This window comes from Manis pentadactyla, chromosome 15, assembly GCF_030020395.1.
Source record: "Manis pentadactyla isolate mManPen7 chromosome 15, mManPen7.hap1, whole genome shotgun sequence".
Classification (NCBI taxonomy): Eukaryota; Metazoa; Chordata; class Mammalia; order Pholidota; family Manidae; genus Manis; species Manis pentadactyla.
The window spans coordinates 23237907-23263290 of NC_080033.1; the positions used below are offsets into that span (position 1 = coordinate 23237907).

At 41.0% G+C, this 25384-nt stretch overlaps 1 protein-coding gene across 2 annotated transcripts in view; it reads left to right on the top strand.

Moving 5' to 3' along the window:
- The window catches only part of RHPN2 (rhophilin Rho GTPase binding protein 2), a 61308-nt gene that overhangs the window by 18635 nt on the left and 17289 nt on the right, over positions 1 to 25384 (top strand). For both annotated transcript variants that reach the window (XM_036929865.2, XM_036929863.2), the window contains exons 3-4: positions 7708 to 7836; positions 10399 to 10474. In XM_036929865.2, the coding sequence (XP_036785760.1) occupies positions 7708 to 7836; positions 10399 to 10474 (205 nt within the window). The remainder of the gene's footprint in view (positions 1 to 7707; positions 7837 to 10398; positions 10475 to 25384) is intronic.

Consider the following 25384-nt stretch of genomic DNA (forward strand, 5'->3'; position numbering starts at 1 on the left):
TCCTGCAGCAGATTGTGACCTGTGGTGGGTAATGAAATCAATTCAGTGGGTTGCTGTGGTACAATAAAAATAAATGTTTGGTCTTTGTGCCTCGTTTCTGGCTAGAGCGCCTAAAGCCCTTGGAATCTCCTGAGTGTCTTTTGTATGCTGATGAGGTGACTCCTGACAGGGAGAGGAGGCTGTTTGCCAGAAAGACCAAGCCAGCTTAGGGGGTTGGAACTTTTCAGCCCCACTGCTGGACTTCAGGCCAGGAGAGGGGCTGCAGATTGGGTTCTGTCACCAATGGCCAATGCTTTAATCAATCATGGCCATGTAATGAAGTAACGAAAACTCCATAAAACCCCTAACGATGGGGTCTGGGGAGCATCCAGGTTGGTGGCCACACTGAGGAGGGTGGTCGCCTGGAGAGGGCATGGAAGCTGCCCACCCCTCCCAGGCCTGTGCAACTCTTCACGTGACTGTTTCTGAGTTGTATGCTTTCAAATAAACCAGTGAACATGACTGAAGTGTTTTCCTGAGTTTGTGAGTCATTCTAGTGAATTGTCAGGGGTTAATTCACTTATCTAGTGAATAATCAGGGGTTTTGGGAACTCCTGATTTGTAGCTGGTCCATCAGAAGTGCAGGTACTGCCCCCCCAGCCCCCGCCAAGGTTGTGACTGACACCTGAAGTGGGGACAGTCTCATGGCACTGAGCCCTTAACCTGTGGGGTCTGTGCTAACTCCAGGAGTTGGTGTCAGAATTGAATTGAATTGCTGGGCACCCAGTTGGTCAGAGTCAGAATTGGAGAGTTGCAAACCTCAGCGTATTTAAAAGTAAGTAATTAGAGTAAATAGAATATATTGGGGTGCACCACACATATGGCAAAATTTGGTTTTGTGAGATCTTTGTCTTAGGGGTATGTGTGCGTAGGTGTATATTGTATTATGATGTAAATTATATTTCTTACTGGTGATAATACATCATGGAGAGAAACTGATGGGCCCAAATGTGTGGCAAGGTGAGAGAGCCCAGAGGAGAGGGCAGAGTGGAGGAGAAGTGGTTTCGCACTTTGCTCTCTGGGGGTAAGGGGGCCAGGTGGTGAGCGAAGCAGGGCCATGACAGGTGGCTGGTTCTCATCAGCTGAGGAGGGTGCCCTGGTCAGGTACTGTGACTCTGGCTGGAGCTCTGGGCTGATGAACCTCAGGGGTCCTCCTGTACCCCATCCGGGGATGACCGAGGACTTGCCAGGGTGGTTCATGGAAATGTGTTCGGCAAGGCCTGGGCTCAGTACTTGATTCTTGCTATTGCCACTGGTTGTTTTTGCAGTGATTCCTACTCTGTAAAGTGAGGGACACTGGTAAGGTCTTCAAGGCGGTGCCAAGTTCGCTGGGTAAAGTTTGTTCCTTCGTGTTGCCTAACAGTGTTGTGTCTATGGATGCACCACATTTTGCTTATCCGTTTGCCAGTTAATAGTTACCTGGATTTTCCCACTTTTTGGCTATTGTCAATAATGCTACTGTGAATATTCCCATTCATGTCTTTGCTTGGAGATATGTTTTCATTTCTTTCATGTTGATTCCTAGGAGTGGAAATACTCAGTTGTATGGTAAGTTTATGTGTAACATTTTTAGAAACTACCCAGCTATTTTCAAAGTGCCTGTATCATTATATTCAGGAATGTATGTGAGTTTCAGTTTCTGTACATCCTCACTTGCACTTTTTTATTATAGCTAATCTAGTGATTGTATATTGGTATCATTATGGCTTTACTTTGCATTTCCCTATTGACTAATGATATTGAGAAATTTTCATGTTCCTGTATCTTCTTTAAAATTTGTGTTGAAATATTTTTTTGTACATTTTATGAATTCAGTAAAGTTGCAGGATACAAATTCAATATACATAAATCTGTTGTGCTTCTAGATGCTAATAATGAATTGTGAGAAAAATAAATTAAGAAAATGATCCTGTTTATAATTGCATCAAAAAGAATAAGATGCCTTGGAATAAATTCAATAAAGAAAGTGAAAGACCTATACACTGAAAACTGACACTGATGAAAGAAATTGAAGATGACATAAGAAATGAAAAGCTGTTACATGCTCATGGATTAGAGGAATATTGTTAAAATGTCCGTACTATCCCCAAAGCTGTCTGCAAGTTCAGTACAATCCCTACCAAAATTCCAATGACATTTTTCACAGCAATAGATAAAACAATCCTAAAATTTGTGTGGTGCCAAAAAAACAGAAGATCCCAAAAACAAAGCAAACCTGAGAAACAAGAACAAAGCTGGAGTTATCACAGTCCCTGATTTCAGACTTTATTACGCTGCTATATAGTCAAAACATATTATTAGCTAAAACATAGTATTAGCATAAAAATAGACACATAGCTGAATGGAACAAAATAGCCCAGAAATGAACCCATGCTTAGTGGTAAATTAATTTATGGCAAATGAGCCAAGAATATACAATGGGGAAAGGATAGTCTCTTTAATAAATGGTGTTGAAAACTGGACAGCCACGTGCAAAAGAATGAAACTAAGCTACTATCTTACACCATACACAAAAATCTATTCAGAGTAAAGACTTGAATGTAAGACCTGAAATCATAAAACTCCTAGAAGAAAACATAGGCTGTTAGCTCCTTGACATGCATCTTGGCAATGATTTTTTAAATCTGACACCAAAAACAAAAGCAACAAAAACAAACAAGTGTGACTACATCAAGCTAAAAAGCTTCTGCACAGCAAAAGAAACCATCAAGAAAATGAAAAGGCAAGCTATGGAATGGGAGAAAACATTTTCAAATCACATTATCTGATACAGGGTTAATGTCCAAAATACATAAAGAACTCGCACAACTCAGTAGCAAAAAAAACCCACTATAAACATATTGGCATAAAAATATGGGCAGGGCAGTAATTCCACTCCTAGGAATTTATCCAAAGAAAACAGGATTCCTGATTCAAAAAGACATATGCACCCCTATGTTTATTGCAGCACTATTTACAATAGCCAAGACATGGAAGCAGCCTAAGAGTCCATCAGTAGATGAATGGATAAAGAAGAAGTGGTGCATATACACAATGGACAATTATTCAGCCATAAGAAGAAAACAAATCCTACCATTTGCAACAACATGGATGGAGCTAGAGGGTATTATGCTCAGTGAAATAAGCCAGGTGGAAAAAGACAAATACCAAATGATCTCACTCATTTGTGGAGTATAACAACAAAGCAAAACTGAAGGAACAGAACAGCAGCAGACTCACAGACTCCAAGAAGGGTCTAGTGGTTACCAAAGAGAAGGGGCTGTGGAGGGTGGGTGGGGAGGGAGGGAGAAGGGGATTAAAGGGCATTTAATTAGCACACATAATATAGGTAGGTCATGGGAAAGGCAGTATAGCACAGAGAAGTAGTGACTCTATAGCATCTTATTCCGTTGTTGGACAGTGAGTACAGTTGGGAGGGGGGGGCTTGACAATATGGGTGAATGTTGTAACCACAATGTTGCTCATTTGAAACTTCCTTAAGGTTGTGTATCAACAATACCTTAATAAAAAAAAATGGGCAGAGGATCTGAAAAGAAATTTTTCTAAAGAACACAGATGTCCAATAGAAACATGAAAAGGTGTTCAACGTCACTAATCACCAGGGAAATGCAAATCAAAACCACAATGAGATATCACCCCACACTTCTTTGGCTATTATTAGAGAAAAAAAAAAGAAATAAGTGTTGGCAAGGATATGGAGAAAGGGAAACTTTGGGCATTGTTGGTGAGAATGTAAATTGGTACAGCCAATGGAAAAGAGTATGGAAAAAAAATGAAAATAGAGCTACTATGATCCAGCAATTCCACTTCTGAGCATTTATCAAAGAAAGGAAGGACACTAAAACTCAAAAAGATATATGCACCCTCATGTTCGTTACAGCCTTATTTGCAATAACCAAGATATGAAAGCAACCCAAGTATACATCATGGATGAATGGATAAAGAAAATGTGTTATGTATATACAATGGAATATTATTCAGCCATAAAAAAGAATGAAATTTTTCCGTTTGTGACAACATGAATGGACCCTGAGGGCATTATGCTAAGTGAAATAAGTCAGACAGAGAAAGACAAATAGAGGTATGATCTCACTCATATGTAGAAGCTAAACAAACAAAACCAAGCTCATAGATACAGAGAACAGATTGCTGGTTGCCAGAGACAGGTGTTAGGAGGTGGGGGCAAAATGGGTGAAGGGAGTCAAAAGGTACAAACTTCCAGTTATAAAATAAATAAGTCATCAGGATGTAATATGCAGCATGGTGACTATAGTTGATAATATACTCTGTTGCATATTTGAATGTTGCTGAGTCCTCATCAGAAGGGAAAAAGTTCTGTAACTGTAGATGATGGTATATTAACTAGACTTATTGTGGTGATCATTTTGGAATATATACAACTATATCATTATGTTGTACCTCTGAAACTAACATAATTTGTATATCACTTATACCTCAATTAAAAATTTTAAAGTTCATACCATTTTTAAAAATTGGGTTTTTAAATTTTTTTCATTAACAAAACTCTGTATAATGTGGATACAAATTCTTCATCAGATATATAATTTGCAAATATTTTTTCCCAGTGTTTGGCTTGTCTTTTCTGTTTTTTTTTAATGGAGTCTTCTGAAACACAGGAGTTTTAAAATGTGATGGGATCCAATTTATCAATTTCTTCTTCTATGGATTGTGCTTTTGGTGTACAGCTAAGAATACTGTGGCCAACCCAAGATTGTGAAGATTTTCTCCTACATTTTCTTCCAGAAGTTTTAGAGTTTGAGCTCATATTGAGGTATCTGATCCATTTTGACTTAATATTTGTGCATGGTATGAGATTTAAATTGAGGCTTACCCTTTGCCTATTGTGCAGAAAAGAGTTGTCCTGGCAGGCCTGAGATGGCTGTCCTTTCTAAGGACAACCTTGCAAGGTTGGCTTTTGATTGGTATCTGAAAACTTAGATTTCAGGAGAGTGTCTACCATTCCCAGAACTGGTTAGAGGGGCTCACTGTGCCTAAACTATTTGTACAAACCATGTGGTTTATGCTGAACACCTGCTTTCCTTCTAGGAGCCTGGAATTTGGAACCTACTAGGCAGAGTGCCTACCTGACCAACCCCCAGTAAAAACCCTGGCACTAATGAGTTTCCTTGGTAGATAGCATTTCACATGTGTTGTCACAGCTCTTTTTTTTTTTTTTAACTCAAGTATGGTTAACATACCATATTAGTTTCGGGTATACAACATAGTGATTCGACAGTTATATGCATTACAAAATGCTCACCACAATAAGTGTAGTCACTATCTGTCACCATACATGGTTGTTAAAATATTATTGACTGTCTTCCCAATGTTGTACTGTTCATCCCTGTGACTTAATTTGTTTTATAATTGGAAGTTTGTACCTCTTTTGCTCATCCTCCAGGCCCCCTCCCCTCTGGCAACCACCATTTTGTTCTCTGTATTTATGAGCCTGTATCGGTTTGTTTGTTTGTCACAACTCTTTGATGAAGGGATTAGATGTGTCCTGTGTGACTCTTCTGGGAGAGAGGATTCTTAGCAAAAACCTGTGCCTGACCTGAGGTTTTTGTCAGATCTCACCCCACGCACCTTTCCCTTTGCTGATTTTGCTTTGTGTCCTTTTGCTCTAATAAATCAGGGCAACTACATTCTGAGTCCTTGAGTCCTCCTAGCAAATCACTGAACCAGAGTGGTCTTGGTGACGCTGACATACCTAGAGATATCTCGTTGCCTCAGTACCATTTGTCAGAAACGCTCTTAACCCCCTTGAACTGTCTTGTCACCTTTGTCAAAATCAGTTGACCATAAATGTAAGCATTTATTTCTGGATTCTATTCTGTTCCATTGCCTATCCTTATGCTAATATTACATTGTCTTGAGTACTGTGACTTTATCTTTTAAAATTGGGTGGCATATTCTCCGACTTAGTTTTTTTTCAAAATTATTTGGCTATTATAGGTCTTTTGCATTTCCATATAGATTTTAGGATCAGCTTGTCAGTTTCTACTAAAAAGCTTACTGGGGTTTGTACTGGAATTGTATTGAATGGATAGACCAATTGGGGAGAGTTGACATCTTGACAATGGTGAGTCTTCTCATCCATATACATGAAATGGCCCTCCATTTAATATGTCAGCAGTGTTCTATAGTTGTCAGTGTACAAGTCTTATGGTTCTTTTGTTAAATTTATTCTATTTTATTCTTTTTTGATGCTATTGTGAATGAAATTGTTATCTTAATTTCATGTTAGGATTGTTAATTGCTAGCATATAGAAATAAAATTTATGTATCGAATTGTATCCTGTGACCTTGCTAAATTTTAGTTCTGATATTTGTTTTGTGGGTATCTTGAGATCTTCCACACACCAGATCATGTCGTGTGAATAAAGACAGTTTACTTCTTCATTTCCAATCCAGATGCCTTTTATCTCTTTACCTTTTTGCCCCTGGCTCGAACCTCCAGTACAGTGTTGAACTGAAATAGCAAAAGTGGACATCTTTGCCTAATCATCAGGGGGAAAGCATCAATCTTTCACTATTAAGTATGATGTTAGCTGTGGGTTTTCATAATGCCCTTTATCAGTGTCTTGCCTGAGGGTTTCCACCCCAGGCAAGTTCACTCTAAATTTGGTTAGACTGAGAAATGACAACAGAATGTTCTTGGGGTAAAAAGGTTTATACCCAGCTTTATTCTCATGGCAGTAGATCGAGCATTAGAATCATGTCTACGTCCAGCAGTTTGCAGGCCTGTAATCCATGGTAATTAACTCCGTATCAGATAATGTAATTTGAAAAGAGCACTGGGTGGAGCTTTTTATATAAGTGACTCAGTCAATAATAGCTTATTGCCTATGGGTGTGGAAGCAGTAGCCTAGCAGTAGGCCAATTACATCCTCAAGTAGTTTAGGGTCAGGTGAGGATCCTGGCCATAGGAACTTCAATTTTCCCTACAAGTAAGTTTTAAATTCTCTTTAATTCCTAGTTTGTTGAGAATTTTTATCACAAATCTGTGTTGAATTTTATCACATGCTTGTTTTGCATCTATTGAGATGACCATGTGTTTCTGTCCTTTATTCTATTAATATAGTATGTTACATTAATTGATTTTTCAGATGTTAAACCAACCTTACATTCCTAGAATAATTCCCACTGGGTCATGGTATATAATCCTTTTCATATGTTGCTAAATTTGGGTTGCTAGTACTTTGTTGAGAAATGCGTATATTCATAAACATGTCTATTGTTTTTTTTTTTTTTCTTGTGATGTCTTTTGCTGCTTTGGGGTCAGGACAATACCAGCCTCAAAAAATGACCTGGGGAGTGTTACATCCTCTTTTACTTTCTCATCTGTTTCCTTTTAAGGGGATAATTTGTGGGCTTTTGTGCATGATTGGGAGTAGTTCTCTTTTCTCTTCTCAAGGCTAATTCTTTGCAGAGGTGTATGTATATCTTAGAATTTGTTTCTGACAGCTCAGGGTTATTGGCTCTGTCCCAGGTTCACTTACTGGCAGATGGCCAGCATCTCTGAGACACCTTGTCTGATCACATCTGGCATTCATATTAGAACTTCCCTGTGGGAATTGGGTGGCCTGCTGACCTGGAAGCTGGGATGCTTGGCTGAGAGCATTTCTCTCCCCCTTCTTTTAACAGAGCAGCCACGAACCAAAAGGTGCGGGAGCAGGTGCGCCTGGAACTCAGCTTTGTGAACTCAGACCTGCAGGTGCTCAAGGAAGAGCTGGAGGGGCTCAACATCTCATTGGGAGTCTATCAAAGCACAGAGTAAGTGGGGACAGTGCATCTTCCAGATACTTTCTGAGCTTTGGAACATGCTCTGTCAGAGATGGTGCACAGATAGACCAGAGGCCGTGGTGGCCCCTCTTTGGGAAGCAATGGGATGATCAGGTTCAGGGTTGAGCAAGGTATAAGTGTTAAAGGGATGAACCTGTGGAGTTTGTTGGGAAGACCTGGAGAGCTGGACAGAAAAGCATTTATTTGCCTTGGGAACTTTGGGACCTAGTTTTATAGGAGAGCTGTGTGTCTGGGTCCACACGGGAAAATGGCATCCCTCACACAGGCTAGGTGGTGTCTCTGCTGTAAAAATTCCTTGGAAGCACTTCTGTGTCGAGCTTTGAGAGCTGATCTGTCAGGTTGGGCCCAAGTTGCCCTGCCTTCTTCCTTCTTAGCCTCTCCACAACTCACAGGGCCTGACTCTGGGCCATTCTGTTGATAGGGTGCAAGGTTGTATAAACTGCCTTAACAGGGATCTTTTACATGAAAGATTAGGGGACACATTTTAGTTTCCTGAGGAGTTGGTGCCACTGAGACACTTCAGAAATATTCCCCATTACATATTTGAGAAATGAATGTTTTAATTCAGAAGCATCCCTTAGGGAGTGTTTGTGGGGGGTGAAATATTAAGGCTTGGCCTTCAGAAAAGCTCAGAAAGTCTTCCACCTCAAGGTGAGCTACCTTTGAAAGACATGTCCATCTTTGAGAAGAAATAACTAAGAGCTTTAAAAAAGGGTTTACCTACTTTTCTAAGTGGGGAAATGAGACTTCTCAAAAGGTAGGGGAGCACCAGCGGAAACTCAGTCAGAGGCTAGATTCCTAGATTAACAGCGTATCTAGGAACCTTGAGTTACATTTGAAATATGCTTTTCATGACTTCTCCAGTCCTCTCCGTGGCACCTGGGGGGGTGTTCTACAGAGCTGGAGGGAAAGCGTTCATGCATGAAACCTCTTTTTGTGACGTCCGTGTGCTCTGGCTCACCTACCTGTGGGCTCCCTGTACAGTTTTGAACACCTAATCAGAACAACAGGTGAAAGGCTTCTCCCAACCTACACTCTGGTATTAAGTTCCAGTGTTTTTCCCAAAAGGCCAAAGTTCCCTGAGAAAGCCACGCAGGGCTGAATTTTGGTCATCAATGTAGAATGTTTCATATTCCCACTAAAATGTACTGAAGAGTGGGAAAGCCTGTCGTGAGGGCATCCCACAAAGACATGCAGTTAAGGCCCCAGTGTGATCACAGTCTGGCTCTGATGTGGCCAGTTGGTCCCCTGCCCTCAGAAGAGGGGAGATGTGCAGGTTCATAATGACACCTTGCATTTGCATCTGCCATTCTTCCTGCTTCCAGAGCAGATTGTTTATTAGCACAGTTGATCTTTAAGCACTTCTGTGAGGTGAGCAGAGAAGAAACAATTCCATTGTGTAGATGAGAAAGCACAGGGAAGCCAGAAGTCATGGAGAAAGTTATGTGAGTGCAAGATTGGGGTGGGGTGCCCTACAAGGCGGGGGCTCATGACCCTCACTGCTCCTGGACAATCTGGGGAAGAACGGGCCTTGCCTCCAGCCCTGCATGGGGGCAGGACGGGAGGGTGCTGGGGCCTAGAGGAGAGAGGCATGGCCTTCTCCGTCAGGTCTAGCTTTGGCTGTGGGCTTTGGGGAAGCCATGCCTGGTGGGTCCCGCCTGCTTTCAGCCCAGCCTGGTTGTCTTCTCTGCACCACGGGGCAGTTTCAGCTTACAGCTGCATTGTCCACTCACCCTACTCTGCATTCCTGGCCTTCTTTCTGGGCTGGGCTGAGCAGCCCCAGGAGGTCTCCTATTACAGGTCAGGGAGCTAAACCCATGTTTGCAAAACACAGTCTGAGTCCTGCTCACTTCCTGTTTTCCTGTTGGCCCTGCCCCTAGGTTCAGGGCACGCTCTTGGGCCACCTGTGGGGTAACCAAGTGGTCAGGCAGGGGAGAGGAGGTGGAGGGGAAGCAGCTGGCCAGGGCCTGACCCTGGCCTGGGAAATAGGTGCACTTCCGTCAGGTGGGGCCCTTGTACTCAGGCCCTTCCCTGTGTAGGTGAAGGGTCACCAAGAGGGTTAAGCCCCACAGGAGGCTGCCCCCGAGAGCCCAGGCTTAGAGGCTGTGGGAGGGATGGGACCCTCTGCAGTGAGGAAAGGAGGGGGAGGAGGGTGGAGTTGGGGGCTGACAGAGGAGGTCCACTAGTAGGGTGGGGGAGCAGTGAGTGCACCAGACATAGACCCTGCACGCAGTAGGTTCTCAGCACAGTTACTGAAAGAATGGCTGAGACTGGAGGGATAAATTGGAGTCAAGGTGGGAGGCCCTCATGTGGGCTGGGTAATACAGAAATTGCAGGGCCCTGGGATCAGGTTTACAACAGAGACAAGCACGCGACCACTGGAATGGTCTTCACGGGAAATAAACTGGTGTGTGCTGGTTAGCGTGAGGACACTGAAGGGGACCTGAGCTGGGCTCCTGGGAGAAGGCTGTAGAGTGCCAGGTTCATATACTTTGATAGGCATGTTCATATACTTTGCTGTGTTCCTTATAGGGAGGCATTTATGATTCCCCTGATTCCGCTTGGCCTGAAGGAAACCAAGGATGTGGACTTTTCAGTCGTTCTCAAGGTAATCCAAAGCAGTGGGCCCTGGACAAACTGTTTAAAAAGGAAAAATAGAAGTTGTATCTCCCTTGCAAGTGGCCTTAGGTTCAGTGGGCCACGTGTTGATTTTTGCAGGGTTACCCTGAGTGCCCTCAGCAAGCCATACAGAGAACCTTCTGTGGTCCTTTCATGTCCTTATTCTTGTCTTTGGTCACTCTGAGGCTCCTCCTGTGCCTGGGAGGGCGGGTTAGAAACCTGGGCTGGCCCTCCCCAAGGAGGCCAAGTCGAAGAGGGTCTGTGGTGGACATGGTTTGGAATTGTAAGATTGTATCCTAATTTAGTATCTTTTTTCTTGAATTTTGTCACTGATTTAGACCATGTTTTTGGAAGAATATCTAATTTCTTCCCCAACATTTTGTTATGAAAATTTACAAAGTTACAGAAAGATCGAAAGAATTTTGCAGTGAACTTATTCTCACTACCTAGATGCTACCAAGAACATTTGCTATAGTTAACTTTATCACTTATTTATCCATCTGTGCAAACCTGCATCTTTATGTCAGTCCATCATATATTTTTATGCATTTCAATGTAAATCAAAGATGTTGGTTCACTGTCCCTAAACACTTGAATAGTTACAGTTTATGGGGTTTTTTTCCCCCTCTTATAATTTCTGGGGATCTGGCCTCCTCTCTCTCTTTCTTCCTTCCTCCCTCCCTCACTTCCTCCTTTCCTCCCTTCATGCCTTCTTTCCATCCTTACATCCCTCTTTAAAAAAAAACAGCTTTATTGAGATATAATTCATATATACCTTGCTATTAATTCATCTCTTTAAAGGTGAATAATATCTGGCCTCCTCTTAAGTGTGTGTCTGTCTGGAAGCAGCGGATACTTGTAGGCCCATCTATGCCTCCCGCCATGCTGGATGCTGGTAATGTCACAGCCTTGAGAGCCTGTGGTTCAGCGGGGGATTCAGATGGGAAGTGGGAGAGGAGCGTTGATGGGGGCACCTGGAGATGCCTCACCCCCAGGCCCAGGCCAGGAGCGACCTCCCCATGGCCGAAATATCCTCCTCTCCCCAGCTCCATCGCTCTGAGTTGTAATGAATCATCTCAAGCTTCCATTTAGGAGGAGAAAGGGGAAAGGGGTGCAAGGTAGTGCCTGTCTCTGTCTAAGCTTTCCAGTACAGGCGTAGATTGTCGGAATTAATCCCAGCATCATGAAAAATGCTTAGAAGAATTGTTTCTTTTCACAGTAATCCTGTTAGTTGATTCATCTTGGACTACTTTTAGTTTAGAAAAGAAAAAAAATCATCATGTGGCATTTGGGGTACTATAAAACCTGTCCATTTCCAAGCAACTGGTTAATGCTTTGGAAGCTTCTGCACCTCACCATTCTGGAGCAGACTGAGTCGCTTGACATAAGCCCTTTTATTCAGAGTCTTTTTGACTGCTTCCTTATTTAAATCTAGGTTCTCGTCTCTGACCTTGGGGTCTGTTTTAGAGTTTGAGAGTAGACACTGGTGGTCTGGCAGGAGCCAGGATCACCAGAGATTTGATTTTCTGGGTAGAGAACAGTCCAGGAGCCATGGCTTTATGCCAAGTTTCCCAGGCCAAATAAGCTTGGAGATATCACATTTGCCACAGGTCTGTGAGACTCAGGACAACCCTTGTGTCTGAGTTGCTTTTGTAGGACTGTTTCTTTTAGTTTAGCTCGGTGCCAGAACTGCAGAAGTAACAGATATTTTAAAGGGAGGCTCTGGAGAAATTTGGGAATTTTACTGGCATCTGTAAGGATCCAAACATGTCATGTGCTGAATTCTGCATTAAACCCAGTGAAAAAAAATCATGTGCTGTGGGCATGGCTGACTGCCATTCATTTGAGGCTTCCAACCTTGTCATTTTAGCCTAAAAGGGACTACAAATGTCAGTCGTAGAAAAATGAGAACTTTGGGGTCACATTCCGTTTTCTACCTTCCACATCGTGCTAGAGAGTAACAGGCGCCACAGAGGTAGTTTGACTGACTGCATTTGGGCAGCTCAAGTTGTCTTTCAGATCTGTGTGATGTTCAATGGTCAGTGAAGCTTCACAGCGTGATTCTGTTCTATTTTAAGTAAATGGGCTTTAAAACAACTTCCTTAAAAAGCACCATCAAAATAAATACCTTTTCCAGAGAATTCAAATTTTCTTCTTTGCTTTTAAATACAGCATTATTTATGTTTCTGATTAAGAATGGTATTGCTCAATGTTCAGAAAATACCAAGACATGTAAAGACCCCTTACAGCCCCACCGTGCCTCCCCATGGGGCCCTGTAATTTGCTCAGCACTTAACCTTTGGACACTGGGTCTCTTCCTGTGACCAGGGGCCTGCCTCACAAGGGTGTGTCTCATTCTGTCCATTTGAGCTGAGCATGGTGTCTGCTTGTATTGTAGGTGCTAAACCAGGTAGCAATTAATCTCATTCTTTAGGCTGTTTTCAGCAGCTCTCACTGAGCATCTTTGCATACTTTGCTGAATATTCCTTTTGAATAAACTTCTAGATGTGAATTTGGTAGGTCTAAGATACATATTACGTACCTCCCCAGCAGACATGGTCCTGCCTTATATTTCTACCAACTGTGTGACTGCTTATCTTACTGCACCTTTGCTTGTATAACCAGTTGGGTATCATTCATTATGTTGGTTTTTAAACATCTTTTTTATTTTTGTGAAATTAGGCAAAAATTATTAATATTAGAATTTGCATTTATTTGATCAGCACTAGATTTGAATACACTCTCATGGATGTTTATATGCCCCTTACGTTTCTCCTTTTCAAAAGGACTGTTCCTGTCCTTTTCTGCTTTCCATGGTGTTGCTCTTCTTATTTCTTAGACAAGTTCTTTATATATGAAGGATATTATCCCTTGGTTTTTATATATATATAATATGTATATGTATATATATATTTTTCTTGATACATTCTCTTTAATTTTTGTTACACAGTTTAAAAAGTATAATATATATATTTTTGGCATACAGATTTTATGTTGCTAAACTTATCAGTTCTTTCCTTTATAATTCTTCTATGATGATATGTTCAGAATGGCATTCTCCACCCAGGATGACATAGTACTTTGTTATTTTTTTCATCTACTGCTTTGTTTAAAATTTTGACTTATCCAGAATTTGTTTTGGGGAAAAAAATGTGATGTAGAGCTATAGCTTTTATTTTCACCAAATAGGTTGCCTGTTTCCCTCAAATTATGTATAAAGAATCCATCCATGGTGCTGGATAGTGTCCATTTCCCTCCGTGCACCCCCAGCCCCCATCTTGTTCTGTGCCAGGGAGGCACCAAAAGACTCCTGCTCTGGAACTTCCTATTGGGCGTGGCCCCGGGGGAGAGGCACCAGCAGGAGATGAGAGGGTAAGAGGAGAGGCAAGTCAGGACATTTATTTCCCAGCTCCCTCATCTGGTGTCCTTTGTCATTCCAGTAGAGAAGGGCCTGGTGGCTGTTGGGTGCCTGCCTCAGACAGCCACCTCTCTGGGTCTCCAGAGCTCCTTCTACCCCCACCCCGCCCGACCTTTCAGCTCTGGGGTTGTAATGGCTCTGGAGGTGCAGACCATCCCTGTGGCTTCCCTTAACCCTGCCCGCATCACTGCGACAGCCTTTCTTCACACTCACAGCAAGCACACCGTTTTGTGTGCCCCCTCTCCCCTGCCTGGAGCTGATGCAAGCTCCAGCCTTTCCCTCTCCTGTGGAACCCTGGCTTTTGTTACGTACCTGGTTCTCGGATCTACTTCAGTCGGCTTCTGATCCAAATCTGCTTCCACTGTCCTTCCGTTTCTCACTGTTTAATCCCTGTGTGTTTTAACAGCAGTTAGAGTAAGCCTCCTCTAGTGCTGTGATTCTCCAGAAAAGTGGCTCTTCTTGCACATTTTTATTTCCATATTTTGTCAAGTTTCCTCAAAATTTACTTTTGGGTTTTGATTGTAATTTCATTAGATTTGTAGCTTACTTTGAACAGAATTGTGTCTTTACAACTTGTACCTTTTCATCCATATATGTAATATTTGTAGTTGTAGATAACAATGAAAAGCAAATTTCATGAGAGTAGGGACCATGTCTGTCTTGTTATAAAAAAATGATGTAATGAATATATGAAAGAATGAAATAACTTAGGTCTCTCAATAAAATTATAGTTATTTGCTTAACTAATTAAATTAATTTTATTCTCAAGGATGTTGTGCTTTTGTTCAGATTGTGAAAATTATTGTTCCTCTGTTAGATTTTTCTAACTGGTTATTGGTGTATAACATAGGAAGACCATTAACTTTTATATATTAACTTTTTGGCCACTTAACTTAATTATTTTTAGTTTGGTAGTTTTTCAGTTGGTGCACTTGGATTTTATAAATACACCCATTATTTCGCAAAAAAATGTTTTTTTGTTTCTTCATTTCTAATATTTATATCTTATTTTTCTTAATCTGTTGGCTAGAGAACTTGTAGAATTATGCTAATAGCAGTTATGGTGGAAATCTTTGTCTTGTTCCTGATGTTTATAGTGCATTTCAGCCAGGTATTTTTTAATCCTATTAAATATGTTTAATCCATCCTAGCTTACTAAGTTGCAGTCAGGCATACATTTAGGATTTCTCAAAATCCTCTTTGACTTCCATGAGGTTAACATACAGTTTCTCTTTTAACTTCTTATTTTAAGTGTAGTTTCTCTCCTGATTTTAGGAACATTTTTGTCACTGTCACAGTAGAAGTTGACAATAACGTGCCGCTCTGAAAAGGCTGCAGTTGTCATCCTTGAGCATCTCCTCATGGTAGTCCTTAACACTGCTCTCAGAGATGTCATTGGAGAAGTTCTAGATGAACTTTGTCCTCCCGATCATCCTCACCATAATTAATGTTACCAATAACTTAATTGAAAATCTATATCAGCATCATAAAACGAAAGAAGTTGGATAAAAATGACCGAATTAAAAAACAGAAGGAGCTTTCTGCATATCCTTGGACCCAGCAAGACATCTTCTCAGGATGTATTCTAGGGAACTAATCAGAGGGGTGCACAAGGAGACTGTCATGGTGTTTACCTTAAGTGCACAGTCTTACAGATGACTTAAATGTCTAACAAAAGGGGGTTAAGAATATCATAGAATGTAGTAGGAGTTCAGTTTACTTGTTGAATAAATGAATTGTGCTTTCATTACAATGGAGGCTCATATAACCATTAAGTCATGTTATAGATATTTTGTGGCATATGAAAATGTTTGATACATTGCTAATTTAAAAAAAACAAGCACCACAAAGTCATATATTCATTCAATACAATCCCATTTTTGTAACTTGAGCGTATGTAAGTGTGCATGTGGATGTGCATTAAACATGTAAAAAGCAGGAGGGCCTCTAATGGGGAAGTGTGAAAGGAGTGTACTAGCAGACACTTGAGAAAACATATTTGAACAATCGCACTCATCAACTTTCTCTTTTTGAGAGCCAGCACTTATGACGGATGTTGTAGAAGAACCCAGTCTCCATACCCCCTTATAACTGGCCTGATTTTTTTCCTGTAATACTTGCCATCTTCTAATATACGATGTAACTTATTTATTTGTTGTGCTTGTTACTTATTGTCTGTGCCCCCTTTCAAGAAATAAGCTCTGACGGGAAAGATCATTTTATTCACTGACGTAGCCCAAGTGCTGGGCACAGTGCCTGGCACATGGCAGGTGTTCATTAATATGTGTCATGTGACTGAATGAAGTCACAGAGTGGTCATCAAACTGGACTGTGCACCTGGTTCGGGGGCTCTCTGGGGTGCTTCATCTGTAGAAATGTCCAGAACTGCTCTCACAAAGGTTCCCATCCCAGACTCTGAGGGTAGCATCCTCCTAACAGTCCCCAGAAACAGATGTCCTTTGCCAGGAAGACTCTGTGCCCAGGTACTGAGGGTAGCCCGTAGGATGACGGTCTGAGAGCCTGATTATCTTTGACATTTGCCAAAATTTATTAACATATAGTCACTTACATGGTCACGTAACTATGTTGCAAAGACACTTTAAAATAAAATAACTTCAACTTTCCTTTTTTAAAAAATTTTTATTTTGTTATCATTAATCTACAATTACATGAAGAACATTATGTTTACTAGGCTTTCCTCTTCACCAAGTCCCCTCCACAAACCACATTACAGTCACTGTCCATCAGTGTAGTAAGATGTTGTAGAATCACTACTTCTCTTCTCTGTGTTGCACAGCCCTCCCTGTGCCTCCCCCCACATTATACATGCTAACCATAATACCCCCTTTCTTCTTCCCTGCCCTTATCCCTCCCTACCCTCCCATCCTCCCCAGTCCCTTTTCCTGTGCGAACTGTTAGTCCTTTCTTGGGTTATGTGATTCTGCTGCTGTTTTGTTCCTTCAGTTTTTCTTTGTTCTTATACTCCACAGATGAGTGAAATCATTTGGTATTTGTCTTTCTCCGCTTGGCTTCTTTCACTGAGCATAATACCCTCTAGCTCCATCCATTTGTTGCAAATGGTAGGATTTGTTTTCTTCTTATGGCTGAATAATATTCCATTGTGTATATGTGCCACATCTTCTTTATCTATTCATCTACTGATGGACACTTAGGTTGCTTCCACTTCTTGGCTATTGTAAATACTGGTACGATAAACATAGGGGTGCATCTGTCTTTTTCAAACTGGGCTGCTGCATTCTGAGGATAAATTCCTAGGAGTGGAATTCCTGGGTCAAATGGTAAGTCTATTTTGAGCATTTTTTTTTTTAAATAATTATTTTTTATTGAAGGGTAGTTGACGCACAGCATTACATTACATTAGTTTCAAGTGTACAACACAGTGGTAGAACATTTATACACATAATTCTAGGTTCCAGCTATCACCCTACCAAGCTGTTACAATATCTTGACTATATTCCTTATGCTATACATTACATCCCGGTTACTTATTTATTTTACCATTGGAAGTCTGTCTTTTTTTTTTTTTTTTTTTTTTTTTTGTGAGGGCATCTCTCATATTTATTGATCAAATGGTTGTTAACGACAATAAAATTCTGTATAGGGGAGTCAATGCTCAATGCACAATCATTAATCCACCCCAAGCCTAATTTTCATCAGTCTCCAATCTTCTGAGGCATAACAAACAAGTTCTTACATGTAGAACAAATTCTTACATAATGAATAAGTTACATGGTGAACAATACAAGGGCAGTCATCACAGAAACTTTCGGTTTTGCTCATGCATTATGAACTCTAAACAGTCAGTTCAAATATGAATACTCATTTGGTTTTTATACTTGATTTATATGTGGATACCACATTTCTCTCTTTATTATTATTATTTTTAATAAAATGCTGAAGTGGTAGGTAGATACAAGATAAAGGTAGAAAACATAGTTTAGTGTTGTAAGAGAGCAAATGTAGATGATCAGGTGTGTGCCTGTAGACTATGTGTTAATCCAAGCTAGACCAGGGCAATAAAACATCCACGTATGCAGAAGATTTCTCTCAGAACAGGGGGGGTGAGGTTCTAAGCCTCACCTCTGTTGATCCCCAATTTCTCACCTGATGGCCCCCCTGCGACTGTGCCTGTCTTAGGTTGTTCCTCCCTTGAGGAATCTTACCCGTCTCTGGCTAACCAGTCATCTTCCGGGGCCATACAGGGAAATGTGAAGTTGGTAAGTGAGAGGGAAGCCTTATTGTTTGAAAAGGTTAGCTTTTTACTTCTTTGCATATTTATGCCCTGTGGCTTCTATGCCCAGCATTTGTCTTGAGGTATCTTTGCCACTTGGAAGAATTATGATACTCGGTAAATTTGATACGAGGCACGAATTCTATTTAAGGGTTGTAATTAGGAAGGAAGAAGAAAAGCTATAGAAGTAGCAGGCGGAAGAAAACATGGGAAGATTGATTATTTCTTTGACATATCTTCTTGTAGAGTACTTCAGCATGTATAGGTTTTAAGCTACTACTTAAATTGCGCACACACATTAACATAATAGGAGTATAGTTATATAACCAAAGCATATCTGTAATTACCAGCCATCTCCAGTGAAACCAAGAAAACCAGTTAGGCACCTTAGGCATTTGTGAAAACTTATCTATGATATGGTGGATATTGTCCAACTGAACTTGAACAGTCTGAGAGAAATCAGACAAATTAAAACAACCCATTCCTGGGGACTGTTCACATGCCATATGTTCTTTTAACAGTAAATAGTCTGTAGTTGTAAGACTTTGGAGCGCTAGAATTTGCACTTCTCCAAATTCTTGGTTGAGTTCCAACAGTATAGATCCAGTCAAATTTGTTGTTTTACTGTATGCACAGGCCAGCTTAGATATCTCCTTCCTCATTCCCATGGCAAGTCCAGGAACTGGTGGGATGAGTGCATCTACAGCTGTAGCAGTGCGTGGATCTTTGTTGGGGTTTTTTGATGATCATCTTCTGGCATGAGTCTTCCAGAGAGTGCAGATGTTGGAAGTTCTTTTTCATATCGTATCTTAGTTCATGTTTGGGGTAGCCAAATTAGGCTTTGATCCTCTGTATAAACACAAACAGACCCTTTGCCTACACTTTTATATGCCCTTTATACCCTTGTGTAGAACTCGTTGGAGGTTACCACACAGGAACTGCCCTTTTTTTTTTTTTTGCTTTGTTTTTGGTATCACTAATCTACACTTACATGACGAATATTATGTTAACTAGGCTCTCCCCTATACCAGGTCTCCCCTATAAACCCCTTTACAGTCACTGTCCATCAGCATAGCAAAATGTTGTAGAGTCACTACTTGCCTTCTCTGTGTTGTACAGCCCTCCCTTTTCTCCTACGCCCCCATGCATGTTAATCTTAATACCCCCCTACTTCTCCCCCCCTTATCCCTCCCTACCCACCCATCCTCCCCAGTCCCTTTCCCTTTGGTACCTGTTAGTCCATTCTTGAGTTCTGTGATTCTCCTGCTGTTTTGTTCCTTCAGTTTTTCCTTTGTTCTTATATTCCACAGATAAGTGAAATCATTTGGTATTTCTCTTTCTCCGCTTGGCTTGTTTCACTGAGCATAATACCCTCCAGCTCCATCCATGTTGCTGCAAATGATTGGATTTGCCCTTTTCTTATGGCTGAGTAGTATTCCATTGTGTATATGTACCACATCTTCTTTATCCATTCATCTATTGATGGACATTTAGGTTGCTTCCAATTCTTGGCTATTGTAAATAGTGCTGCAATAAACATAGGGGTGCATCTGTCTTTCTCAAACTTGATTGCTGCGTTCTTAGGGTAAATTCCTAGGAGTGCAATTCCTGGGTCAAATGGTAAGTCTGTTTTGAGCATTTTGATGTACCTCCATACTGCTTTCCACAATGGTTGAACTAACTTACATTCCCACCAGCAGTGTAGGAGGGGTCCCCTTTCTCCACAACCTCGCCAACATTTGTTGTTGTTTGTCTTTTGGATGGTAGCCATCCTTACTGGTGTGAGGTGATACCTCATTGTGGTTTTAATTTGCATTTCTCTGATAACTAGCGATGTGGAACATCTTTTCATGTGTCTGTTGGCCATCTGAATTTCTTCTTTGGAGAACTGTCTGTTCAGCTCCTCTGCCCATTTTTTAATTGGATTATTTGCTTTTTGTTTGTTGTGGTGCGTGAGCTCTTTATATATTTTGGATGTCAAGCCTTTATTGGATCTATCATTTATGAATATATTCTCCCATACTGTAGGGTACCTTTTTCTATTGATGGTGTCCTTTGCTGTACAGAAGCTTTTCAGCTTGATGTAGACCCACTTGTTCATTTTTGCTTTTGTTTCCTTGCCAGGGCAGATACGTTCATGAAGTAGTTGCTCATGTTTATGTCCAAGAGATTTTTGCCTATGTTTTTTTCTAAGAGTTTTATGGTTTCATGACTTACATTCAGGTCTTTGATCCATTTCGAATTTACTTTCGTGTATGGGGTTAGACAGTGATCCAGTTTCATTCTCTTACATGTAGCTGTCCAGTTTTGCCAGCACCATCTGTTGAAGAGACTGTCAGTTCCCCATGGTATGTCCATGTCTCCTTTATCATATATTAATTGACCATATATGTTTGGGTTAATGTTTGGAGTCTCTAATCTGTTCCACTGGTCTGTGGCTCTGTTCTTGTGCCAGTACCAAATTGTCTTGATTACTGTGGCTTTGTAATAGAGCTTGAAGGTGGGGAGCAAGTTCCCCCCCACTTTATTCTTCTTTCTCAGCTTTGGCTGTTTGGGGGTCTTTGGTGTTTCCATATGAATTTTTGAACTATTTGTTTCTTTTTTCTCTATTGATTTTTCTTTCTCAGCTTTGGCTATTCGGGGTCTTTGGTATTTCCATATGAATTTTTGAACTATTTGTTCCAGTTTGTTGAAGAATGTTGTTGGTAATTTGAAAGGGATTGCATCAAATCTGTATATTGCTTTGGGCAGGATGGCCATTCTGACGATATTAATTCTTCCTAGCCAAGAGCATGGGATGAGATTCCATTTGTTAGTGTCCTCTTTAATGTCTCTTAAGAGTGTCTTATAGTTTTCAGGATATAGGTCTTTCACTTATTTGGTTAGGTTTATTCCTAGGTATTTTATTCTTTTTGATGCTTTTGTGAATGGAATTGTTTTCCTGGTTTCTCCTTCTATTGGTTCATTGTTAGTGTATAGGAAAGCCACAGATTTCTGTGTGTTAATTTTGTATCCTGCAACTTTGCTGTATTCCGATATCAGTTCTAGTAGTTTTGGAGTGGAGTCTTTAGGGTTTTTTATGTACAATATCATGTCATCTGCAAATAGTGACAGTTTAACTTATTTACCAATCTGGATTCCTTGTATTTCTTTGTTTTGTCTAATTGCCATGGCTAGGACCTCCAGTACTATGTTAAGTAACAGTGGGGAGAGTGGGCATCCCTGTCTTGTTCCCGATCTCAGAGGAAAAGCTTTCAGCTTCTTGCTGTTCAGTATCATGTTAGTTGTGGGTTTATCATAGATGGCCTTTACTATGTGGAGGTGCTTGCCCTCTATGCCCATTTTGCTGAGAGTTTTTATCATGAATGGATGTTGAATTTTGTCGAATGCGTTTTCAGCATCTATGGAGATTATCATGTGGTTTTTGTCCTTCTTTTTGTTGATGTGGTGGATGATGTTGATGGATTTTCAAATGTTGTACCATCCTTGCATCCCTGGGATGAATCCCACTTGGTCATGGTGTATGATCCTTTTGATGTATTTTTGAATTCGGTTTGCTAATATTTTGTTGAGTATTTTTGCATCTACGTTCATCAGGGATATTGGTCTGTAGTTTTCTTTTTTGGTGGGGTCTTTGCCTGGTTTTGGTATTAGGGTGATGTTAGCTTCATAGAATGAGTTTGGGAGTATCCCCTCCTCCTCTATTTTTTGGAAAACTTTAAGGAGAATGGGTATTATGTCTTCCCTGTATGTCTGATAAAATTCCGAGGTAAATCCATCTGGCCTGGGGGTTTTGTTCTTTGGTAGTTTTTTGATTACCGCTTCAATTTCGTTGCTGGTAATTGGTCTGTTTAGATTTTCTGTTTCTTCCTGGGTCAATCTTGGAAGGTTATATTTTTCTAGGAAGTTGTCCATTTCTCCTAGGTTTCCCAGCTTGTTAGCATATAGGTTTTCATAGTATTCTCCAATAATTCTTTGCATTTCCGTGGGGTCCGTCGTGATTTTTCCTTTCTCGTTTCTGATACTGTTGATTTGTGTTGACTCTCTTTTCTTCTTAATAAGTCTGGCTAGAGGCTTATCTATTTTGTTTATTTTCTCAAAGAACCAGCTCCTGGTTTGATTGATTTTTTCTATTGTTTTATTCTTCTCAATTTTATTTATTTCTTCTCTGATCTTTATTATGTCCCTCCTTCTGCTGACTTTAGGCCTCATTTGTTCTTCTTTTTCCAATTTCGATAATTGTGACATTAGACTATTTATTTGGGATTGTTCTTCCTTCTTTAAGTAGGCCTGGATTGCTATATACTTTCCTCTTAAGACTGCTTTTGCTGTATCCCACAGTAGTTGGGGCTTTGTGTTGCTGTTGTCATTTGTTTCCATATATTCCTTGATTTCTATTTTAATTTGTTCATTGATCCATTGATTATTTAGGAGCATGTTGTTAAGCCTCCATGTGTTTGTGAGCCTTTTTGTTTTCTTTGTACAATTTATTTCTAGTTTTATACCTTTGTGGTTTGAAAAGTTGGTTGGTAGAATTTCAATCTTTTGGAATTTACTGAGGCTCTTTTTGTGGCCTAGTATGTGGTCTATTCTGGAGAGTGTTCTATGTGCACTTGAGAAGAGTGTGTATCCTGTTGCTTTTGGATGTAGAGTTCTATAGATGTCTATTAGGTCCATCTGTTCTAGTGTGTTGTTCATTGCCTCCGTGTCCTTACCTATTTTCTGTTGGGTTGATCTATCCTTTGGAGTGAGTGGCGTGTTGAAGTCTCCTAAAATGAATGCATTGCATTCTGTTTCCTCCTTTAATTCTGTTAGTATTTGTTTCACATATGCTGGTGCTCCTATGTTCGGTGCATATATATTTATAATGGTGATATCCTCTTGTTGGACTGACCCCTTTTTCATTATGTAATGTCCTTCTTTATCTCTTGTTACTTTCTTTGTTTTGAAGTCTATTTTGTCTGATGCTAGTACTGCAACACCTGCTTTTTTCTCCCTGTTGTTTGCATGAAATATCTTTTCCCATCCCTTGACTTTTAGTCTGTGCATGTCTTTGGGTTTGAGGTGAGTTTCTTGTAAGCAGCATATAGATGGGTCTTGCTTTTTTATCCATTCTATTACTCTGTGTCTTTTGATTGGTGCATTCATCCCATTAACATTTAGGGTGACTATTGAAAGATATGTACTTATTGCCATTGCAGGCTTTAGATTTGTGGTTACCAAATGTTCAAGGTTAGCTTCTTTAGTATCTTACTGTCTAACTTAACTCACTTATTGGGCTGTTATAAACACTGTCTTGTGATTCTTTATTTCTCTCTGTTCTTATTCCTCCTCCTCCATTCTTTATATGTTGGTTGTTTTATTCTGTGCTCTTTTGTGTTTCCTTTAACTGCTTTTGTGGGTAGTTAATTTTATTTTTTGCCTTTAGTTAGTATTTGGTTGGTCTGCTTTCTTTGCTGTGATTTTCTTTTCTCTGGTGACATCTATTTTGCCTTAGGAGTGCTCCCTATTCTAGAATAGTCCCTCTAAGATACACTGTAGAGGTGGTTTGTGGGAGGCAAATTCCCTCAACTTTTGCTTGTCTGGTAATTGTTTAATCCCTCCTTCATATTTAAATGATAATCGTGCTGGATACAGTATTCTTGGTTCAAGGCCCTTCTGTTTCATTGCATTAAATATATCATGCCATTCTCTCCTGGCCTGTGAGGTTTCTGTTGAGAAGTCTGATGACAGCCTGATGGGTTTTCCTTTGTAGTTGACCTTTTTCTCTCTAGCTGCCTTTAAAACTGTGTCCTTGTCCTTGATCTTTGCTCTTTTAATTATTATGTGTCTTGGTGTTGTCCTCCTTGGGTCCCTTCTGTTGGGAGTTCTGTGTCCTTCCGTGGTCTGATTGATTATTTCCTCCCCCAGTTTGGGCAAGTTTTCAGCAATTATTTCTTCAAAGACACTTTCTATCCCTTTTTCTCTCTCTTCTTCTTCTGGTACCCCTATAATGCAGATATTGTTCCTTTTGGATTGGTCACACAGTTCTCTTAATATTGTTTCATTCCTGGAGATCCTTTTATCTCTGTCTATGTCAGCTTCTATGCGTTCCTGTTCTCTGGTTTCTATTCCATCAATGGCCTCTTGCATCTTATCCATTCTGCTTATAAATCCTTCCAGAGATTGTTTCATTTCTGTAATCTCCCTCTGGATGTCATCACTTAGCTCTTGTATATTTCTCTGCAGCTCTGTCAGCATGGTTATGACCTGTATTTTTTATTCTTTTTCAGGAAGACTAGTTAGGTCTATCTCCTTCTCAGGGGTTGACTCAGTGATTTTGGTCTGTATCAAATTCTTCTGCGTTTTCATGGAGATAGAGATAGTTTGCGGAGCTGACACATGTGACAGCTGGGAGAACGTCCCTTCTCTCTGGTTTGTGGCCTTCCTCTCCTGGGAGAACAGTAACGTCTAGCGGCTTGTGCTGGGCCACTGCATGCAGACGGGGCTTCTGATTCTTGCCTGGCCACTATGGAGTTAAGCTCCGCGGTTGCTGTGGAGTTTAGCTCCGCCATTGCTGTGGGCGTGGCCTGCCTCAGGCTGCTTCTCCACTGTGGCGGAGCTGGGTTGGAGGGGAAATGGCCGGGAGGCTCTTTATCTCCGTGAGGGGTCTCTGAGCTGTGCTGCTGCCCAGGGGGTTAGGGCACCCGGACTTCCCTGGGATTCACAACAGCTGGGCTAAGTATCCCGAGATGCTTCCGTCCAGCTGTGGGGTCACTGTTCCTTTACTACTTTCAAAAAGCACTCGCTTTTCTTTGTCCCAGGGGCGCCAGCTGTGGGATCTGCTCACAGGTCTTACTGTCCTGTTTCCCTAGTTTCCAGCACCCCATGCACGCACTGTGTCTGCGCTCTGGTGCGGATGGTTGGGGCTGGGTGTTCAGCAGTCCTGGGCTCCCTCTCCCTCCCCGTTCCGACTCCTCTCCTCCCACCAGGAGCTGGGGTGAGGGGCCTCGGGTCCCGCCGGGCCCTTGCTTGTATCTTACCCCCTTCACGAGGCGCTGGGTTCTCGCAGGTGTGGATGTAGTCCGGCTGTTGTCCTGTGTTTTCTGGTCTCTCTTTTAGGAATAGTTGTATTTGTTGTATTTTCAAAAATATATATGGTTTTGGGAGGAGATTTCCGTTGCTCTACTCACACCGCCATCTTGGCTCTGCCCCCCCCTACAACTTTCCTTTTTACTAAAGCAACAAAT